At 52.7% G+C, this 17,731-nt stretch overlaps 1 protein-coding gene across 3 annotated transcripts in view; it reads left to right on the plus strand.

Annotated features, from left to right (window-relative positions):
* The first annotated feature begins 3,403 nt into the window (after positions 1 to 3,403).
* Positions 3,404 to 17,731, plus strand: part of TET3 (tet methylcytosine dioxygenase 3) — a 95,297-nt gene continuing 80,969 nt past the window's right edge. Inside the window, exons 1-2 of one of the 3 annotated variants that reach the window (XM_087823642.1) lie at positions 3,404 to 3,423; positions 5,444 to 6,165. In XM_087823642.1, coding sequence (XP_087679768.1) covers positions 5,863 to 6,165 — 303 coding nt within the window. In that variant the 5' untranslated portion in view covers positions 3,404 to 3,423; positions 5,444 to 5,862. Of the gene's footprint in view, positions 3,424 to 4,533; positions 4,622 to 5,155; positions 6,166 to 17,731 lie in introns of those variants that run through there. The other 2 variants (XM_087823640.1, XM_087823641.1) reach the window with 2 other exon arrangements.

Consider the following 17,731-nt stretch of genomic DNA (forward strand, 5'->3'; position numbering starts at 1 on the left):
GTCCAAAAGCAACCCACTATTGAATCTCCCTTTCCCCAAGAGCAAAATGCCAGCTTCTGCCCCGTATCAGCCCTGGCATTGGTAGACTAATTTCAGAGGTCCTGATTGTGCCACTTAGTAGTGAATGACCTTGGTCAAATTACCTTTCTCAGCCCCAGTTCCCTTATCTGCAAAATGGTGATAATAATAATAAAAACTATATCATACAAAGAAAAGGAAAGTAACATTTGGTGTATTAACCTCTGTACAGACAGACGATAATGTGTGTGGAAGCGTTTTGAACTGGAAAAGCTGTATGAAAATATTAGCTGGTAATGCTTTTAACCAATACATGACTGAAGAAGAAACATCCCAAATCCAATAAACTTCCCAAAGCCTTCAGTCTTCACAACCAAGCCCAGGTGTGACCATCGGTCTATTTACATTTCTGCAAAAGGTCCCATAGTACAAAGCTCATTCTTCGAACAGGACAAATTGCTTATTAGCTAAAGAGAAGGAGTGGGGTCAAGCACCTCAAAGGTGGTTAGTCACAGTCAATCATTTGCAGATTGGCAAACGCCCAGCAGTGTTCGTTCCACACAGTGACTTCCCCAAGAACCACAAGCGCACATCCAATTTCTGCCCTTGGCCCAGGGCTGAATCGACTGCAGCCCAGCATTGGAGCAGGAGCCCTCCGTAGCCCCACCTCCAGCTCCACCCAGGGGCGCGCTCTCCATCAACACAGTACCGCCTGCAGTCTGGGCTTTCCCTAGCGACGGGATTTCCCTTTCTAGCCCTTGGGGCACCTGCGCCGCCAGATCCTGACCTCACCGAGGCAGTGGCCTGAAGGGCTCAGCCCTGGGCCGCTGGGGGTGGGGCCGCCGAGCCGCAGAGGAGCCTTCCTCCCTCTGCCTCCTCTAAGCGCCTGGGGCCTGATCCTGGCCGCGGTCTGAGTGCTGAACTTGCTTCTGGCCCACTTTCTCTAGTCCAGAGTTTCTCAATCTTGAGCGTGTATCATCTGAAGGGCTTGTTAAAGCAGATCGCTGGGCCCCACCCCCGGAGTTTCTGCCTGAGTAGATTTATGGTGGGCCCGAGAGCTTGCCTTTCTAACAAGTTCCCCGGTGCTGGCGATGCTGCGGTCCTCGAGCCACACTTAGCGAGCCGCACCGCCTCTAGCTTAATGCTACTCGCGGACAGAGGCTCGCTGGGCACCCCCACGCACCCCCCACGCCCGCCCCAGCAGCTCTCCCGCCCTGAGCATTGTGTGAATAGGAAATAACCCGGTGCACAGGAGGCCGCAGACCCCGCAAGACAGGGCCCGAGGGGTTTGGATTTTATTTGGGGGGGCCTCGGGTTTGTGCCAGTAGGAAGGCAGGAGGTAAAAACCTTGGAAACCTGTGGATCCTCCGTGTTGCTGGATATTTCATTGACCTCCTAGGGTTGCAAAGGTGAAAAGACAAGAGTCCCGGCCCTCCAGGAGCTCCTAGGAACTGGGAGGGGAGTGCTTATGACAACGCCTGTCAGATAACTGTTCCCAGGGAGGGAGCGTTAGACTTGGGTGGAGGGGTGGAGGGCGGGGCTCCAGAATCGGAGGAGCAGGAAAAAGTTTCCTGGAAGAATTGACATTTATTCGGAGACTTGGAGGATAACTAAGAATTTGGCAGGTAGAAGAGGTAGTTGGGGTGGGGGTGGGGCTCTGAAGGGGGAAGGGATTTCCCCAGACAGAAGGAAAAAGCAACAAGACTGCCAAGGTGAAGTTTTTTTTGGGGTGGGGAGGGGGCACCAGTGGGAAAGACTTGGCAGGCAGGTCTCAGACCTGCGCCTGGTTTCCCTTCTACTCTATGGCAGTTCCTTCTGTCCCTTTTGCTGACCCCTTGTCATATGCTGTCCCTCAGGAGCTGATGTTCCCTGGGGCTCTGACGTGGCTGCCCCAGGCTCTCTCCACGTCCACTCCTGATGAGCTCCTCCGTACCTGAGGCCTCACTTACAATCTACTCACTGATGAGGGCCTATGCGTGTGTTCCAGCCCAGACTGTGCCCCCTCAACTCTACATTCATCTCCACACAGATGTCCAGAGGCATCTTTCCTCCTGTACTCTGTCCTGCTGTATGGCACCAGCACCCCCCCTAGTTACCTAACCCAGAGGATTTTGTGAAACAACCCTCTCATAGACAGCTGGTGAAGAGTAAATTGGCACAGTAAACTGCTAGTCCCACTCACCAGGAAAGAATATAGGAAGAGAGATCCCGGGCTCAAATTCTGAGTCTACAATTTGCTGGCTGAGTGATCTTGGGCAAGTTACTTACCTGTTTTCTTACCTATAAAATGGATTTAGTGACATTCCCTACCTCACAAGGCTGTGCTATAGATTAAACAACCATTGCTGTAATTATTAAGCCCTACACTAAGTTCTTTACTTGGATTCTCTTGGAAGATGGTGAATACCTGGTCTAAGGTCACTCTGCTAGCAAGTGGCAGAGCCAAGTCTGGAACCTAGAATTCTCTGGCTCCTAAGCCACCTTGTTTACCTCACTGTCACACTGTCTCTCTGGAGACTGTCTAACAAATAGGGAAATGCTTATGGTATAAATGCTAAGTCAAAAGAGGGCAGCACATTGCATAATCAGTGTGAATACAACCATTTTATTAAAAAAAGGAAGCTAATCTACACATAGAAAAGGCTAGAGGGAAATGTAGCAAATGGTTCCATGTTGTATTTGGGTGATGTTTGTCTTCTAATTCTCTGTATTTTCTGCATTTTCTTTAATATAATTTTATTTATAATAAAATAACATTAATAACATTAAGAGCAATTACAAGTTCATAACTCTTCTCATGTTTGAAAATTACACTCTATTGGTTTCTCTTCTCAGTTCTAGACTTCCCTGAATAGAAACTCTCAAAGGCCAGGGTAGGAAGTAGGTATTGCAGCCATGTTCACCACCCACCCCACAGCTGACAACCTTGCGACTGGAGCAGGCTGTCAAAATTAAGCCTGGGAGGAAGGAAGTTCCAGACAGAACCCGGGCTTCTCCTACCACCTAGGGCTTTCTGGACAGCGCTTCTAGAGATCAGTTACTTTTTTTTTTTTTCTAAATAGCCGGCCCAATGCTCTTTTTCCAGTTCTGGCTGATTTGTTAGCTTCAGCCTGGCGGGGACGCCTGCCAGGTACCTGGCTCCGTGAGCACCGCCCAAACTGGTCAGGCCAGTCCGCCGGTGGTGGTTTCTGCCAGGACTTGCCCGCGCGCGCGCACGCGCGCGACCTCAAATGTGAGTGTGAGTGTGTGTGTGTGTGTGTCTGTGTGTGTGTGTTAGAGACCCACCCTTTTCCCCCAGCAACCCAGGTAGGTGGAAGGCAGCTGCAGGCACCAGCCTAGCAGTCAGGCCAGATGGGTGGAGTTGAATTAATCTAACCTGGAATTTCAACTTGGCCTGAACAACAGGTGAGGGAAAAAAGCAACAGAGAAGGGGCAGTTTAGCAACTTGGAAATATTCTTGTGCCTTTCCCCTTGCCGCCCACCTGGAAAACATCCCAGGGTGACTTTTCAAAGTGTCTGCTCCTGGGTACAGGACTCGGTTGCGCTGCGGTCCCCTCCGAGCCCCTCCTGAACGCTGTCCTCCTCGGTTACCCTCCGCGACGCGCCCGTTCCCCCTCCTCTGAGGCAGGGCGGGGGTATCGGATTAGTCTTTGTTTTCGACGCGAAAGAGCCGAGCGCCGCACGGGGGAGGCTAGGGATGGCAGGGTCCCGGGGGCCGCCTGGGCAGGGCGCTCGGCCGTGACCCCCGCGAAGGTGCCCCGCCGCCGGCCAGCGCGGCCTCTGTCCCCGGGTACCCCCTCTTTGCCAGCCGGGCTGACTCGGTACGCAAACCCTCGATGCCCCCCATTGTCCTGCCTCGAAACGAGCGAGCAGCAGGGAGTGGGGGGGGGGTCAGTCGGGTGGGCTCCCGAGGGAGCTGGGGCAGTCCCAGACCGCTCCGGCCCGCTGGGAGTGGCAGGAAGTGGGGACAACGGGCCGGCTCGGAGAGGGCCTAGGCTGGGAGGTCCGCGTGCCCCACCCCGTGCGGCCCGCCTAGCCCGCCTCGGCTGCAGAAACACCGGAGGGCGGGCGCGGCTCTCCCGTGGGTGGTGGCCGGGTCCAGGCAAGGCCGACCGCGGGGTTGGGGAGGTCCTGCAGGTGCAAAGGCGCGGCGGCCGGGCCAGACCCTGCCCCCACCCACTCGTGGGTCGCCCGCTTCGTCCCCTCCCCCTCCCCGGGAACTAACCCCCTCGCGCAGCCCCAGGCCCGGCAGAGGGGGCGACGGCGAGGCCCGCGGGGCTCAGCGGGGCCGCACGTGCGCGCCCTCCCGGGCGGGGGAGTCCCCGGGCGAGCACGTGCCGCGGCGCGCGGGGGGCGGGGAGTCCCGCGGACGCCTTCATTGCTGCTGCTGCTGCCGCCGCGGCCGCCGCTGCCTCTTCCTTCCTCCTGCGCCGTCCCCTCCTCGGCCTGGGCGGGGGGCTCCGCGCGCCGAGCTCGGCCGGGCCAGGCGCTCCAGGAGGCGGGCGCCCCAGGCGGCGGCGGCGGCGGCCGCGACGGTGGTGGCAGCGGCGCGGGCCGGGAAACTTTGCCCCTTTGTGCGCTCCGCCCCGGAGGCGGCGGGCAGGTCGGTGCAGTCGGTGCCTTTCCGGCTCCGGGGTGGGGGAGGGGCGGCGGGGAGGCGTGGGGGGCCCGGCCTCGGGGGAGGGGACGGCCCGGGGCCGGCCGGAGGGGCCGCTACTTTGTTGCGGGGGACAGGGCGGGGGTGCTACGGGTCACAGTGTAGCGGAGCCAGGCGGGGGCGGCGGGGCGGGGCGGGGGCTGCGGAGCCGCCGGAGCCGAGCGGCCGAGGCCCCAGAACAAAGGAGCCCGAGCGGCGGCGCGCGCGCGGCCCGGGCCGAGCTGGAGCGCGCCCCCCTCCCCGCGCCCCCTCGGCGGAGCGGGCTGCCCTCCCCGGTCCGGCCAGCGGGCGGGGGGCGCGGCGGGGCGGCCGGCGCGGGCTACCCCGGGCGCGACCCCCCTCCAGGCGGCTTCCGTGCCGGGGGCGCCCGGGCAGCCCCGCCGAGTGCAGCTTTCAGCAAACTTTATTTTGAAAGCTCTGCTCCGTTGGGGAGGCCCCAGCGACCTCCAGTGAGGGGTGTGTGTGGGAATTTGGGTGAAACTCTCCCAGGCCCGTGGGGGTGGGGCAGAGGACAACTTTCTTATAAATCACCTTATCACCTCCTTCAGTTCCTCGTCCAGGTTCCCTTAACACTCCACCAGACCCTCAGCCCCCTCCCTCGGACAGGGAGTGGGTGATAGCGCGCCTGCCAGGGGTTCTGGGCAGAACTTCATTAAGCAAGCCCCTTCTCTTCCCCCATTTTCTTTTCCCAGCAGCAGGAAGAGGTAACATGTGAAAGTTGTTCCTGAGCCCCAGGTGATGCGCTTCCCCTTTCTGTCTCTTTTTCAGGCAGCGTTGCCTTCATCATCCTGACAGGAGAGGAGAAATATCAGGAGAAACTCCTCACCCTGCTGTGCCCCCACCACACACCTGCCCACCTCATGCCTGGGTCCAGGGTGGGTGAGGGTGAAGAGCCCACCCAGTCAAGATGATCCCTCCTCTGGGTACTGCTGCTGCTGTCCTCCCCCAGACCCTGGGCCCCAGCAAGTGGGAGATTGGCCCCCAACTGAGCCCTATCAGACTGCTGCAGAGGAGGTGAAGAGGGGTTGAGAAGAGGCGCCCGCCCCAGAGACTGGAGCTGATTGCCTTCACCTTGTAGGCTCTTGACTGTTTTAGGAAAGAAGGACCTGTTGGTCGCCTTTGTAGCCAGACAGGAAGCTGGACAGTGGCTCTGCCCTGGCACCTATGCCCCCACTTCTGGCAGCGTCATGAGCCAGTTTCAGGTGCCCCTGGCAGTCCAGCCGGAACTGCCAGGCCTTTATGACTTCCCTCAGGGCCAGGTAATGGTAGGGGGCTTCCAGGGGCCTGGGCTCCCAGTGGCTGGGAGTGAACCTCAACTCCGAGGGGGTGGAGATGGGCGAAAGAAACGGAAACGGTGTGGTACTTGTGAGCCCTGCCGACGGCTGGAAAACTGTGGGGCTTGCACCAGTTGTACCAACCGCCGCACACACCAAATCTGCAAACTGCGCAAGTGTGAGGTGCTGAAGAAAAAAGTGGGGCTTCTCAAGGAGGTAAGCTGGCTTGTGCTTGGCCACCCTGTCCCCTCAAGGGTGCTGTATTCCCAAGCGTCTTGTTAAAGACAGTTAAGCCCTTCCACTCGTTCTGAGCCTCTTGGTCCAACTTTGAGTGTTAGTGTCATTGGAAGCTGGCTTGGGCTCCTTTGCTGGACTGATAATCAATTAGGGAGTTACTGGGTCACAGAGGACTCTGAGCTAGCACTCTCATCTCTGATGTTTGCATTTGTCCAGCTTAATCACTAGAGGTTTCTTGTCCTGCTGGAAGCCTCAGTTGTATTTCAAGGTCACACCAATGCTTGGGTGATGTGAAGAGTGATGGTGTCAGGTAAGAGATGAAAGCTGATGGGTCTGGAAAGGAAAATTTGGAGTGGTTTTATGCTACCCTGGTGGAGTGGGATATTTCTTTCCATAAGCCTTTTTCTTGGGCACCATCATTTTTCTCAGAAAGATGGCACGAGAGCCAGTTGAAACTGCTAGGGAATTTAATGGGAATCCCAGGATTTGGGTGCCCCTTCTAAGTACGTCTTGAAGTCAGAGTGTTTATCTCTGTGTTTCAGGACCTGGCTTAGTTCCTTGGTGTGTCAGAAGCACTCAGATACTAATTGAAAGAATGAATGGTGTATTTTTGAGACATTGTCAACCCCAGGAAGGGGTACTCCCTTTATTTAGAGTATGGGAATAGAGGGAGGGAAGGAGGAGTTGGGGTGAGATCAGAGGAGGAAAGTGGAGAGGCAGTGACCCTGCATTGGCCATTTTTTCCTTCCACAAGGTTGGTGGCAGCCGTGACAGCGGAGAGTTGGCAGAAATAGGGATGAGTGAAGTTGAGCAGCTTGGGAGGCGCCGTGTAGCGGCTGAGGTTGCTCCAGGCAGCGGAACTGGCGCTGGACAGAGACGGAGGCCTGCGCTGTCTGTGGGGCTCCCTGGCTCTGCCACTGATTTGTCCGGGGCTCAGAAAGCTGAGTCCCCTCTCTGGGCCTGTCTTCTCCCTAGGGAAATGGAGGGGTTGTGCTTGATGGTCTTTGAAGCCCTTTCCAGCTGTGAGCCGCTGTGCTTCTGAGGGCTAGGGCACCTGTGGCTTCGATGGATTGGCGCTGGTGCTCAGGGTTTCCCTGACCGCTGAGTGCAGAGCTGTGCCATGGGCTTGGTGGGGCTGTGGTCCCGTGGCTAGGAAGAATGATTCCAAGTGTTGGGGGCAGGGAGGTGGGTGTTGCGGGGATATTTCTGCTCCCTCTCACTTTCTCTTGTCCACCCCAGTGGAAGCTGTATATCCTCATCTGGGGATCTCAGACTCGGTGCCCTATTTCCCCGGTCTCTGGTTAAAACGGACATCTGGATCACATCTGCAGCTCCCACCCCAACTTGAGAGAAGTGTCCAGCCCCTTTCCGTTCGTGGTGTTGGGGGGAGTTGGCATCCTGCTGGACCAGTGCCTCGTGGGTCATTTCTGAAGGGGAGTGGGATCAGGGGTGAGATTTACTTCTGGGCATGAGACCTGGTGTTTTGGGGAGAGGAGACCCAGCCCAGGCTACTTTGTAAAGCTGGGTTCCTTAGCTTCCTTCCTTGCTTCCAGGGTTCACCCCCTTCTCCGTCCCGTTGTCTAATTCCATTCCTCCATTCCTCCGGTAATCAAATTTGAGGGCTGGGGGGCTGAGCTTTCTAGGCTGGATGTTCCTGGAACCAGTGGCCCTTGTGAACCATGTGTAAGCTTTTCTTTCGGCAGTGATGAGGCAGGCATACCTGAGGGAGAGGGGCTGGAGTGAGGCCAGAGTCCCATCATCCTTGTGTGTGAGCTGCTGGCCTGGACTTGACGGGTGGTCGGAGTTAAGATACGCGGGATCTGAGTTGGCTAAGGCTTTGAGACAACCCTGCTGAGAGATGTCTGCATCCCTACGGACCTTGCAATGGTTGGCTGCCCCTCCAGGCCCCCAGGGTCAGGGAAAGTGCAGCTGGTGGCCTGCGGTATCCCAGGACAGAAGGTCCACATGACAGTCCATGACTGTATCCCAGTTTCTGGAGAAACAATGGAAAGGAGACAATGGAGTGAGCTTTTTCTTAAAGCTAATTTTCTTTGACTTAAAGAGGAGTATTTTGTTTTAATAATAGGATCTTTTTACTTAATGTTTAAAATGTGCTTGCTTTTATGAAATGAAGGTGTTGATAGAAAGTTGATCTATCTTTTTTTAAAAGAATACTTTACTTGACAAAGTACAAAATGGTAACTAATATCTGTCTCCATAATTGTTTTTTAATTTTATTTATTTTTTAATTCTTACCTGAGGATGTTTTTATGGGGTTTATTTGTTTGTTTTTTGTGTTGTTGTGGTTTTTTTTGAGAGAGAGATCAATTTGTTCCACTTATTTATGCATTTATTGGTTGATTTGTTGTATGTGCCCTGACCAGGGAACCCACAGCCTTGGTGCATCAGGATGATGGATGCCCTAACCAACTGAGCTACCCGGCCAGGGTCTGTCTCCATATATACTTTTTATTGGTCCTCGCAGGCTGAAAGCGTGGGAACCACTGCCAGGCTACACTGCATTTAATGGATGCACCTCTAGCAGAGCTGACATGCCTAGAGGCTTAGCCTGAGTGAAGGAGCTCCAGAAGTAGCCCAGCTTTTACCAGCCCCCCGGGGGACTGCTGGGACCTTCACCTTTAGATCTGAGCAGCCATGTGGCGCAGGAACAAGTTCCAGGACTGGGGAAGTTGGGAAGGGAGAGGATGCATTCCTGGCATCTGAGTTTTCTTTGGTTTTGGCTCAGGAGTAGAACTTTAGAATTTGGCCCTGACTCTTCAGGTGGAATAAGACAGCATCCCAGGAGTCTCCTGGGAATCAGACCATCTCCTTGCATCCCTGCTTCTTGGTATTTCCTCCTCTGGGCACCTTTTCCTTACTTCCATCCTGTCTCCACCTCTCCCTGGCTTTCTTTGAGCTATCTGCTGACAGCTGCTTTGGATCATCCTGTAATCGGGTAAACGTTATCTTGGTTTCCCCGGCTTCCTGCCCTGTTCCTCACCCGTTTTTCAGTGGAAGGGGTGGGTGGCAGTGCTGTGGAGCCTCTCTACTCAGAGGAGAAGTTCAGCATTTTAAGGCTAGAGACGGCTCCCAGAGTGGGCCCTCCCACCAGATGCAGTTGACTGCTTCTGTACTGACAGGGTTCACTCCTGTACCATGGTCTTCCTTCCTAGTTCTGGGAAGGATTTAGATCCTGGGCTGTTTGATCTCTACATTCTTTTTACCTGAGTGGTGGCTCGTAGCACAGGACAGCTGAATAGAAAAGTCAGATTTGGTGGGTGTGGCCTCAGAACCCAAATTAAGAGCTGTGCCACTTAACTCGCCTGAGCATCAGTTTTCTCATTTGTCAGATGGGGTAACCCTTCTTTGCAGGGTTGCTGTGAGAATTGAGATGAAGTTTGCATAATGCCTGACACATAGTAGGTAATCAGTGCATAGCTATAGAACAGTTCTAGAACATGTAGAAAAGAATTAATCTTTATGCATAAACAACTGTGCATTAGTGAGCCTCCGGGTTACAATTGTAAAGACGCAATTCATATTAAACGTTTATCTCAAGACATTCCCTAACATGCTCATAGAAGAACTGCGGGGCCGGGCATAGGGAGGGAGGAGTTTGCCAGCCTCTCTGCTGGGGAGGAGGCTGGGCATCAGGAGCAAGGAGCCACTCTGGTCCTGACTGAAAAGTTACTCCTGGGCAAGGGAAGTGAATACCTGATAGGGTAGGAGGAAAACCCTTTGTGGGAAAAAAAAACCTGTATGGGAAGATATATGCATGAGGGTGGGAGCATGACTGAGAATGTTATCAGTGAAAATGGAAAGAAAGGGGAAAATATGTGGTGTGAGACATTGACCCTCAAGCAAGTGGTTGAAATAGCTCTCTTTGCTGGTTTTGAGATGACGCCCGGCCGGGCGTGGCTCAGTGGTTGAGCGTCGACCTGGGATCTAGGCGATCAGGGTTCAGTTCCCGGTCAGGGCACATGCCTGGGTTGAGGGCTTGATCAATGACTCTCATCATTGACGTTTCTATCTCTCTCTCTCCCTTTCCTTTCCTCTCTCTGAAATCAATAAAGATATATTAAAAAAAAAAAAAGAGATGAGATACCTTGGAATTAGGGATCTCTCAACAAAGTCAGAACACTTGATGGATTCTTGCCTGCCAGTAGGTCTATCGTCCTGAAGATAGAGGCTGTGAGGAGGGATCCTTTCAACCAACAAAGGAATAGAGTTGATGGGTGAAGTAGAATTGATGAGACTGTAGAGAAAGGGACCCCATCATAGTGGTTGTGAGGCCAGAGGGAAGGCTGGGCAAGGAGAGGTGTTTGCCATAGACTTGAGACAATTGTTTTTCAAAAAGTTTTTAACCCCATGGCCACAGACTCTGAAAGGGAAGTTAGCTGGAGGGATAGGATTGCTCTTTAAAAAGGAAATGCTGATGGAACAGTCCTGAATGGCGCCCTAAGGAGGAAGGTGGTGGGAGAGAGAAGGAACTGAACCAGCTGTGTGTTGCATGGCTGCTGTCTAGTGAGTGCAGAGGGTAACAGACCATGCTCCTCGTGTGGAAAAGGGTGCATGACACTGAAAGCAGATTCGAGAGTGGTCTGACCCCTTAGGAGGAGCGTCAGGAACTCCAGTGACCAGAATGTGCTGAGGCTGGTAGAAGATATTCAAGACAATAAAAGCCTTTTATATACTCCCAGCAAGAAAGAGAAGGAAGAGATAGGCTTACAACTTCAGGGAGCATAACCCGTGACACAGAGAAAGCAGCCATTGGGTCCCTGTTATGTTAGGAGGTGTAAACTGGGAAGGACCACAACGTGTGTGGTTAGGAAAGCAGAGCCAGCTGGCTGCCCTGCCTGAGTCTCAGTCATTTGCTCCCTCGATCCCTACTGAACACCTTCAGATATGTTTGTGGAATGACATCTATATGAATTATGATGATTGAGATGGGGCCAAAAGACCAGAGACAGGCAAAAAGTCCACATTTTCAAAGAAATTTTGGAAATTAGTTAAAAGTTTGACGTCAATTTTTGACAGTTTTAGAGCAGATTGTTACAAAGGTGGCTTGTGAGGCTTTAGAAAGGCAAGTGGTGAGTTTTGGGGGTTCCCGTGGTTCTTTACAAAGCAGCCTAGTCAAACTCACATATCTGGACTTCTGCAAATAAATGATGGTATCTCCTGCCAGCTTCTTGGACAGATCAGAGGGCCAGTTTTTTAATTTAAAGTCATCCTGATGAGATGGTGCTGGTATAACTGCCCTGGTTCAATCTTTTTATCAACCATGTGAACCAGGGGTTCCACATTGGGATCACCTGAGTCCCACCTCCAGGAACCTGATTTAATTGGTGAGCCCAGGTGGGCTGGGGCTCCCAGGTGTATCTAATGTGTAGTTAGAGTCAAGTCCTCTGATACAGATGAGAGCTGAGCTGATGGGCACCTACCTGGACTCTTCTGTAAATTGCTCACCTGAGTCTTGGGGCACCTGAATGGTTCACATCCATACTCCCACTTTGCTAATCAGTGGACCAGAAGCATTGGCATCAACTGGGAGCTCGTTAGAAATGCAGACTGTCAGGCTCCACCTTACACCTAGTGAGTCAGAATCTCCACTTTAACCAGGCTCCCAGGTGATCTGTATGTCCAGGAGAGTTTGAGGAGCTGGCCACTGGGAGAAGGGAGGGGGCGCGTAGAGAAGAGAACAGAAGTAAGTCTTGATAAACAGGTAAAAGAACTCCAGGTGCCATCAAGGTTAAAGAGGGTGACCCACTTCATTTCTTTAACCTGTAGGTAGGCCAGGGAGACCAGTACCTTTTGAGATTGATTCCAGGTTTACCCTTGTTCTGGAGACCATTTCCTGCTAGCCTCGTGAGTTATCAAAACCCGTTAGGAATCTGTGTGTGTTCTGAGAATAGTTGGGAAAAGGCTCTCAGATGTGTGCTGTTCAGGAGCCTGACTCAGGGTGTTGGAGCCCCGTGGAGGAGGAGCTGATGGTGATTGTGAAGAGAAAGGTCACGTTCATAGAATCTTGGGACTCACCGAAGGGCCTGGAGGCTTATGCAGCCGAAGGCATGTGTACCCTCTTCATAAGATGTAGGTAGGGAGGTGAGTCAGATCTGTGTGTGTGTGGGGGGGGAGATGGTGCAGGTATTAAGTTGAACAATATAGATTAAGGGCTTAAGGAGACTGGTACAGTCTGATAAATCCAAAGTCCTGTACTTGTTTTAAAATCGAAGAAATAAATGCGCAAGTAGGGAACCCTGCCTTCCAAGAAGGTAGGAAGAGCTGAAACTCTAAAAGGGATGTTGATAATCTATACTGAGATCTGTCAGAGTGGTTGCATGAGAGACGATTGAAGGAAACAGCCTGTTCACCTTGGAAATGGGTAGAGGAATGCAGGCTAAGGCCCCTCTCGTGTGGAAGGCGGAGTCAGTTCCGTGGTGTAGAGGAGTGTGCAGAACATTTTTTGGTGGGTGGTGGTTATAAGCAGGTAGACTGAACCCATGTTAGAAAAGAGAATTGTCTTAACATTTGCAGCTGTTCCAAGATTGAAGAGCAAGCCCTAAGCGGTGGTGCGTTTCCTGTGTCTGGTAGAGGCTGGGCGCTGACTGGTGGGGATGTTACACTTGGCGTCTCTTGCTAAGACTACATAAAAGTATAATGGCACGTCTATTTTCATATTCCTCAGATAACTACGTTGCAGAAGAAACATCTCCTTTAGACCATAAAGTTTTTGTCAAGTTCCAGAGAATCTTATATGTAGACCTGTTCTCAGACCTAGTTTGGAATAGACTCTGTGAACTTTCTGAAAACTTCAGCGAAATGTTGTGAATGTGCAGGGCTTTCTTCTCTCAGGGGAGAAGGTCCGTGGTTTTCAGTAGATTCTCAAGAGTACTCATGACCTCCCCAAATTTAACAAGCATGCTCTACTGGAGCTGTCCAGTTATGGTAGCCATTAGCTACGTGTGGCTATTTAAATTCAAATTAATTCAAATTAAATTCAGCTCAGTTGCACTAGCTGCCTTTCAAGTGCTCCATAGCGGCCTGTGGCTAGCAGCTTGTGAATTGAACGTGCAGATAACATTTCCATCATCGTGGGAAGTTCTCTGTAGGACATGGAGTTGCCCTGTGTGATATCTGAACCCTCACCCAGACCTATTTCTGGGTTGGGGAAATAGCCATCCTGGTTGGCTGCTCTCAGAAGGGTATTTTAGGTTAGGATTCCTGTTTCCTCCCCAAGTGAGGGATATGGAAGGGGACAGTGGTTTCCTGGGTTCTAACCCACCGTGAAGCTCATTGCTTTTCCTTGTGGGCATGGCCATGTTTTAATAATCAGCTATGGGAAAGGAATAGCAGGAGGAGTCAGGTGTGGCTCTCCACCCAAATGCTTTCTCCAAAGCTCCCAATGGAAAGTTGCCTCTCTCACCCACAGACTTGACCGGAGGCCCTAGTGAAACTTGACCATGTTTACTTCTGGCCCCAAACTTACCTGTGCGCAGACCCATGCCAACCAAATCGTCGCCTCTGTGCCTTGGGCGTCTCATTCTCGAAGGTAGTGAGGTGACCAGGCAAGTTAAACGACCACATCAGGGGCCTCAGGCATTGTCACTGATTCTCCACTCGCCTCCCCATCAATTCTTTTTTTAAATTATTTTTTAAAATCCTCACCCGAGAATATGTTTCCATTGATTTTTTTTATTTGATTTTTTTTATTTTTTTTAAAGAGAGAAACAGAGAGGGAGAGAGAAACATCAGTGATGAGAGTCATTGATCGGCTGCCTCTTGCATGCCCCCAACTGGGGATCGAGCCCACAACCCAGGCATGTGCCCTGACTGAGAATCGGACCTGTGACCTCCTGGTTCATAGGTCGATGCTCAACCGCTGAGCCACGCCGGCTGGGCTCCATTGATTTTTTTTAGAGAGAGAGGAAGGGAGAGATATCAATGTAAGAGAAACATGAATCAGTTGCCTCTAGTATGTGCCCCAACCAGGAATGGAATCTGCAACCCTTTTGGTGTACGAGATGATGCTCCAACCAACTGAGCCACCTGGCCAGGGCTCCCCATCACTTCTTTACAGCTCCCTTGTGGACTGAGGGCAAGATGCTCAGGAAGGGACCTCTTCATCGGCTGGCTGTTTGGGGGAGAGTTCCCAAGGGTTGCTGTGGCCTCTGCCCGAATGTCTGTGCACAGCCTGTCTGCAGGGCCGAGGCTGCTGGAATACCTAGAGTGGACACACCCCTCCGTGCTTATCTCCTGTCATTTCCATAAGAAATCTGATAACCTAAGTTTTAGTCACTAAGGAAGGGGAAAAAAAAGCTGCAGCCCAGTATTAGGTGACTGGCTGGCCTTTAGGTGACCGCAAGTCCAGGGAGGTTGCTCGCTTGCTTCAGGTCACACAAGCTCTGTTTCTGCCCTACTGGCTCTGACCTGCACAAGTTCCAGCTCTTGTCGTGCCCCACGTTCCACACCCAGCCAGAGACAGATCAGTGTACCTCCCACCACTGGCAAAGCAGCAAGTCTAGATTCTCCAAATGGAAGGGAAGTTAGACTGGGTAGAGTCACTTGGAGGCATTTGCGAGAGCTGCATGTGCCCCGCAGCTTCCCACCTCTCCTAATCAAGGCCAGGAAGCCTCAGGTAAGAGTGTGGAGAGCTGGGTTGAAAAAAAGTATCAAGGTATTGGAGTAGAGGCTGTTCCACTTCTAAGCCATTCCTTGTGAGGACCTTGGGTGACTCTCTTGTCTTATTTTTTTCTCTTTTTGTTGATTGCTGATTCCCTTTAAGGGTAAACTCTGGGTGTCCCAGTTCCCATGTTGATGCTGAGAATCACCCTGGAGCACTAGAAGAGGGATGGCAGACTCACACTGTGAGGGGCTGGGTCCTGTCTGGACTGTGTCCCCTGCTGCAGCAGGGAGCCGTCGGGAGGAGGAGAGCTTACGCTAGGACAGAGGAGAGACACCTTCCTGGAATGCTCCCTCCCTCCCAGGACCTACAGTACCTGTGCCGGGGGGAAGCTCCTCCCTCTGGCATTGCTTCAGTTTCTCCGCAGCGGGACGTCATCTGCTTTAACTTGTAGACCAGTGAGTTGCTTTCCCAGCCTCATTCAGCAAGTCTCGCCTGGCTGTGTGCAAGGCTGCCGCTGAGCCCGGGTTATGGGTAAAGGGGAGGCAGTGCGTACTCTGTCCCTGATGAGCTCACAGTCTGTGGAGGAAGATGAGCGTGGAAACAAATAATTACAGTGTGGTTTGGTAGGGCTACAGGGGAGGGATGCCTTGAGGGCAGAGACCAGCCTTTAGTCATCTTTGGGACCAGAGAGCCCAGTGGGAAAGGGAAGGGATATGTTTTGAGAGTTTCAGTCTATCGATATGTGAATGATTGCGGGGGGGGGGGGGGGCGGACTTCCAGGAGGAGGGAGAAATCTCTGAGTCTGAGGTGTGTAGAGATGCTACCCGAATGCTTGAATGCTTGTCATTGGTGGCAGGAGTGTGGAAGGACACAGGTCACAGGGGGCCACCTTCAGGTGTTCCTGGATCCTGCAGGTGGAAGGTAAGACTCTGTGTTAATTCCTCTTGGAAGTTTTCCTAGAGGCTGCTCCCCGGTGTCTGAACCACTGAGCATTCCCCTCCCACCTCTTAAGGTCCTGTGTTACTTACTTGGTTTCTGGAATATTTGGTGGCCCCAGGCTGTTGAATGTGAGGTGGGGAGACCCTAATGAGGTTCATAGACTGTAAGACCTCCTCACAAGCACCTAGGAGGGCATGCGGAGTTTGGGCGGAGCCACAACTGCCACCTGTCAGCCTGCTGCCACGATGCATTCTGTTTGTTGGTACTGAAGCGTGTAGGTGGAGTTGGCCGGCTCTGACCCTCTCCCCGTGGACGTTGCTGGGTGCCTGGGTTCAGTCTGGATCTGCTGTATCTCCAAGGAGGAGCACCTTCCTTCTTTCCCTGCTGCTGCTGCTCCTCCTCCTCAGCCTCCTCCCTGAGATTGCTGTTGACACAGACTTCCACTGCCAAAGCTAATTGTGAGGCCTGATCAGTGAATGAAGGCAAAGGCAGTTCCCATGACAACCGCAAAGAGTTTCAAATATAGGGGATGATGTGTGTGATGGGCTGCAATTACTTGGGTGGAAATTGATGCGTGGACACCCGGGACTTCAAACATAGCTCTGAAGGTGGAGGGGGTGTTGGGTTTCCTTGGCAGGATCCTTTGTGTGATGAAGAAGGAAGAGAGGGAGGTCGCAGACTTCCCCGCGTGGATTCCAGGTGCCTTCAGTGTGTGGAATGTTGGGTAAAACCCCGCAGGGGCTTTGGAAAGGCACAATTCCAGCCGTTCTGGTTGGAGAGGCAGCACACCCAGCGAGACAAATAGCAGTAACAAGTGTCAAATGAGAAACATTAGAAGTGCTGTCGGCTGGCAGAGGACCGTAGTAACCCGAGAAGGCTTCCTGGAGGAAGTGGGCTTGAGCTGAGCTTTGAAATAAAGCTTTGTGGGGGAGTGACTCGTGCAGGACACAGTCATGGCCAGGGAGGAGAAGTCTGTCTACCCACTGCCAACTCTAGAAGAGGTAGGTTGTTATGAAAATCATGGGGTTACACAGAGCAGCACTGACAGTACAGCTACAAATGAGGGGGTAGCGAGAACCCTGCTCAGTAATTTTCTAGCTGTATGACCTTGGGCAAGGTACTTAGCCTCTCTGTATTTCAATTTCTCCATTTGTAGAATGGGCATGAATAATTCCGGTCTCATTGTTTTGTTTTGATGGTTACATAAGATATTGATATATTTTGCTCCAAGTATGGGGCCTGGCATGGGGTTGGTGCTCGGTGTATGTCTGAATGTGTTCTTATTCCCTAGTTTTTATATATCTGTGTGGGTTCTGGCCTGTGGATATCCATGTTCCTGAGGCTCTCAGTGTTGGGGTATTTTGTGTGTTCTGAGAGTGAGTGAATCTATTCATCTCTCCCTGGTGGTGAGGACTGTGGCCCCATTCCGGAATCCTGGTAGGAGTGCAGGGGGAACTAGAGGTCACCATGGAAGATGAACAGGACCCTTGGCCCCCATATGGAAGGGTCCCAAGTACCTCTGGCCAGTCACTGTGAAGCTCCAAATGTAGAAAGAGGGGCAGATAGAGACAGGACAGGGTTGGGTATGGAGAGTGTCTCTGCTGGAGGCAGGGTAGCCCCAGCACGTGCCTTTGTGAGTCCTTGGAGCCCTGGCTTTTCAGATGCCTCAGAAAGGGCAGGAGGCCAGGGTGGTACAGAGATGGGAGCAGGTGCCCTCCTCAGGGACCACGGGCTCCTCTTAGGGTTGGCATGGGTAGGCGGGTGATTGTAATTGAGGTAGGAATGAGTTAGCAATGGGGGGGGTGTGTGTTGGTGAATCAGAAAGTCAGGGTGGCTCCTGCAGGCTGGTGAGGAAGATGTGGGCTGAGCTGAACAGGCTGAGACTCAGCTCTAGTTTAGTTGTGGCAGGTCCTGCCCTCCCAGGAGAGGAGGTGTCCCTCTGATATTTGGGGATCTCAGAGAGAAAGCCGACCTGGAGAGTGG

The sequence above is a fragment of the Miniopterus natalensis genome, chromosome 13, assembly GCF_054644295.1.
Source record: "Miniopterus natalensis isolate mMinNat1 chromosome 13, mMinNat1.hap1, whole genome shotgun sequence".
NCBI classification, from domain to species: Eukaryota; Metazoa; Chordata; class Mammalia; order Chiroptera; family Miniopteridae; genus Miniopterus; species Miniopterus natalensis.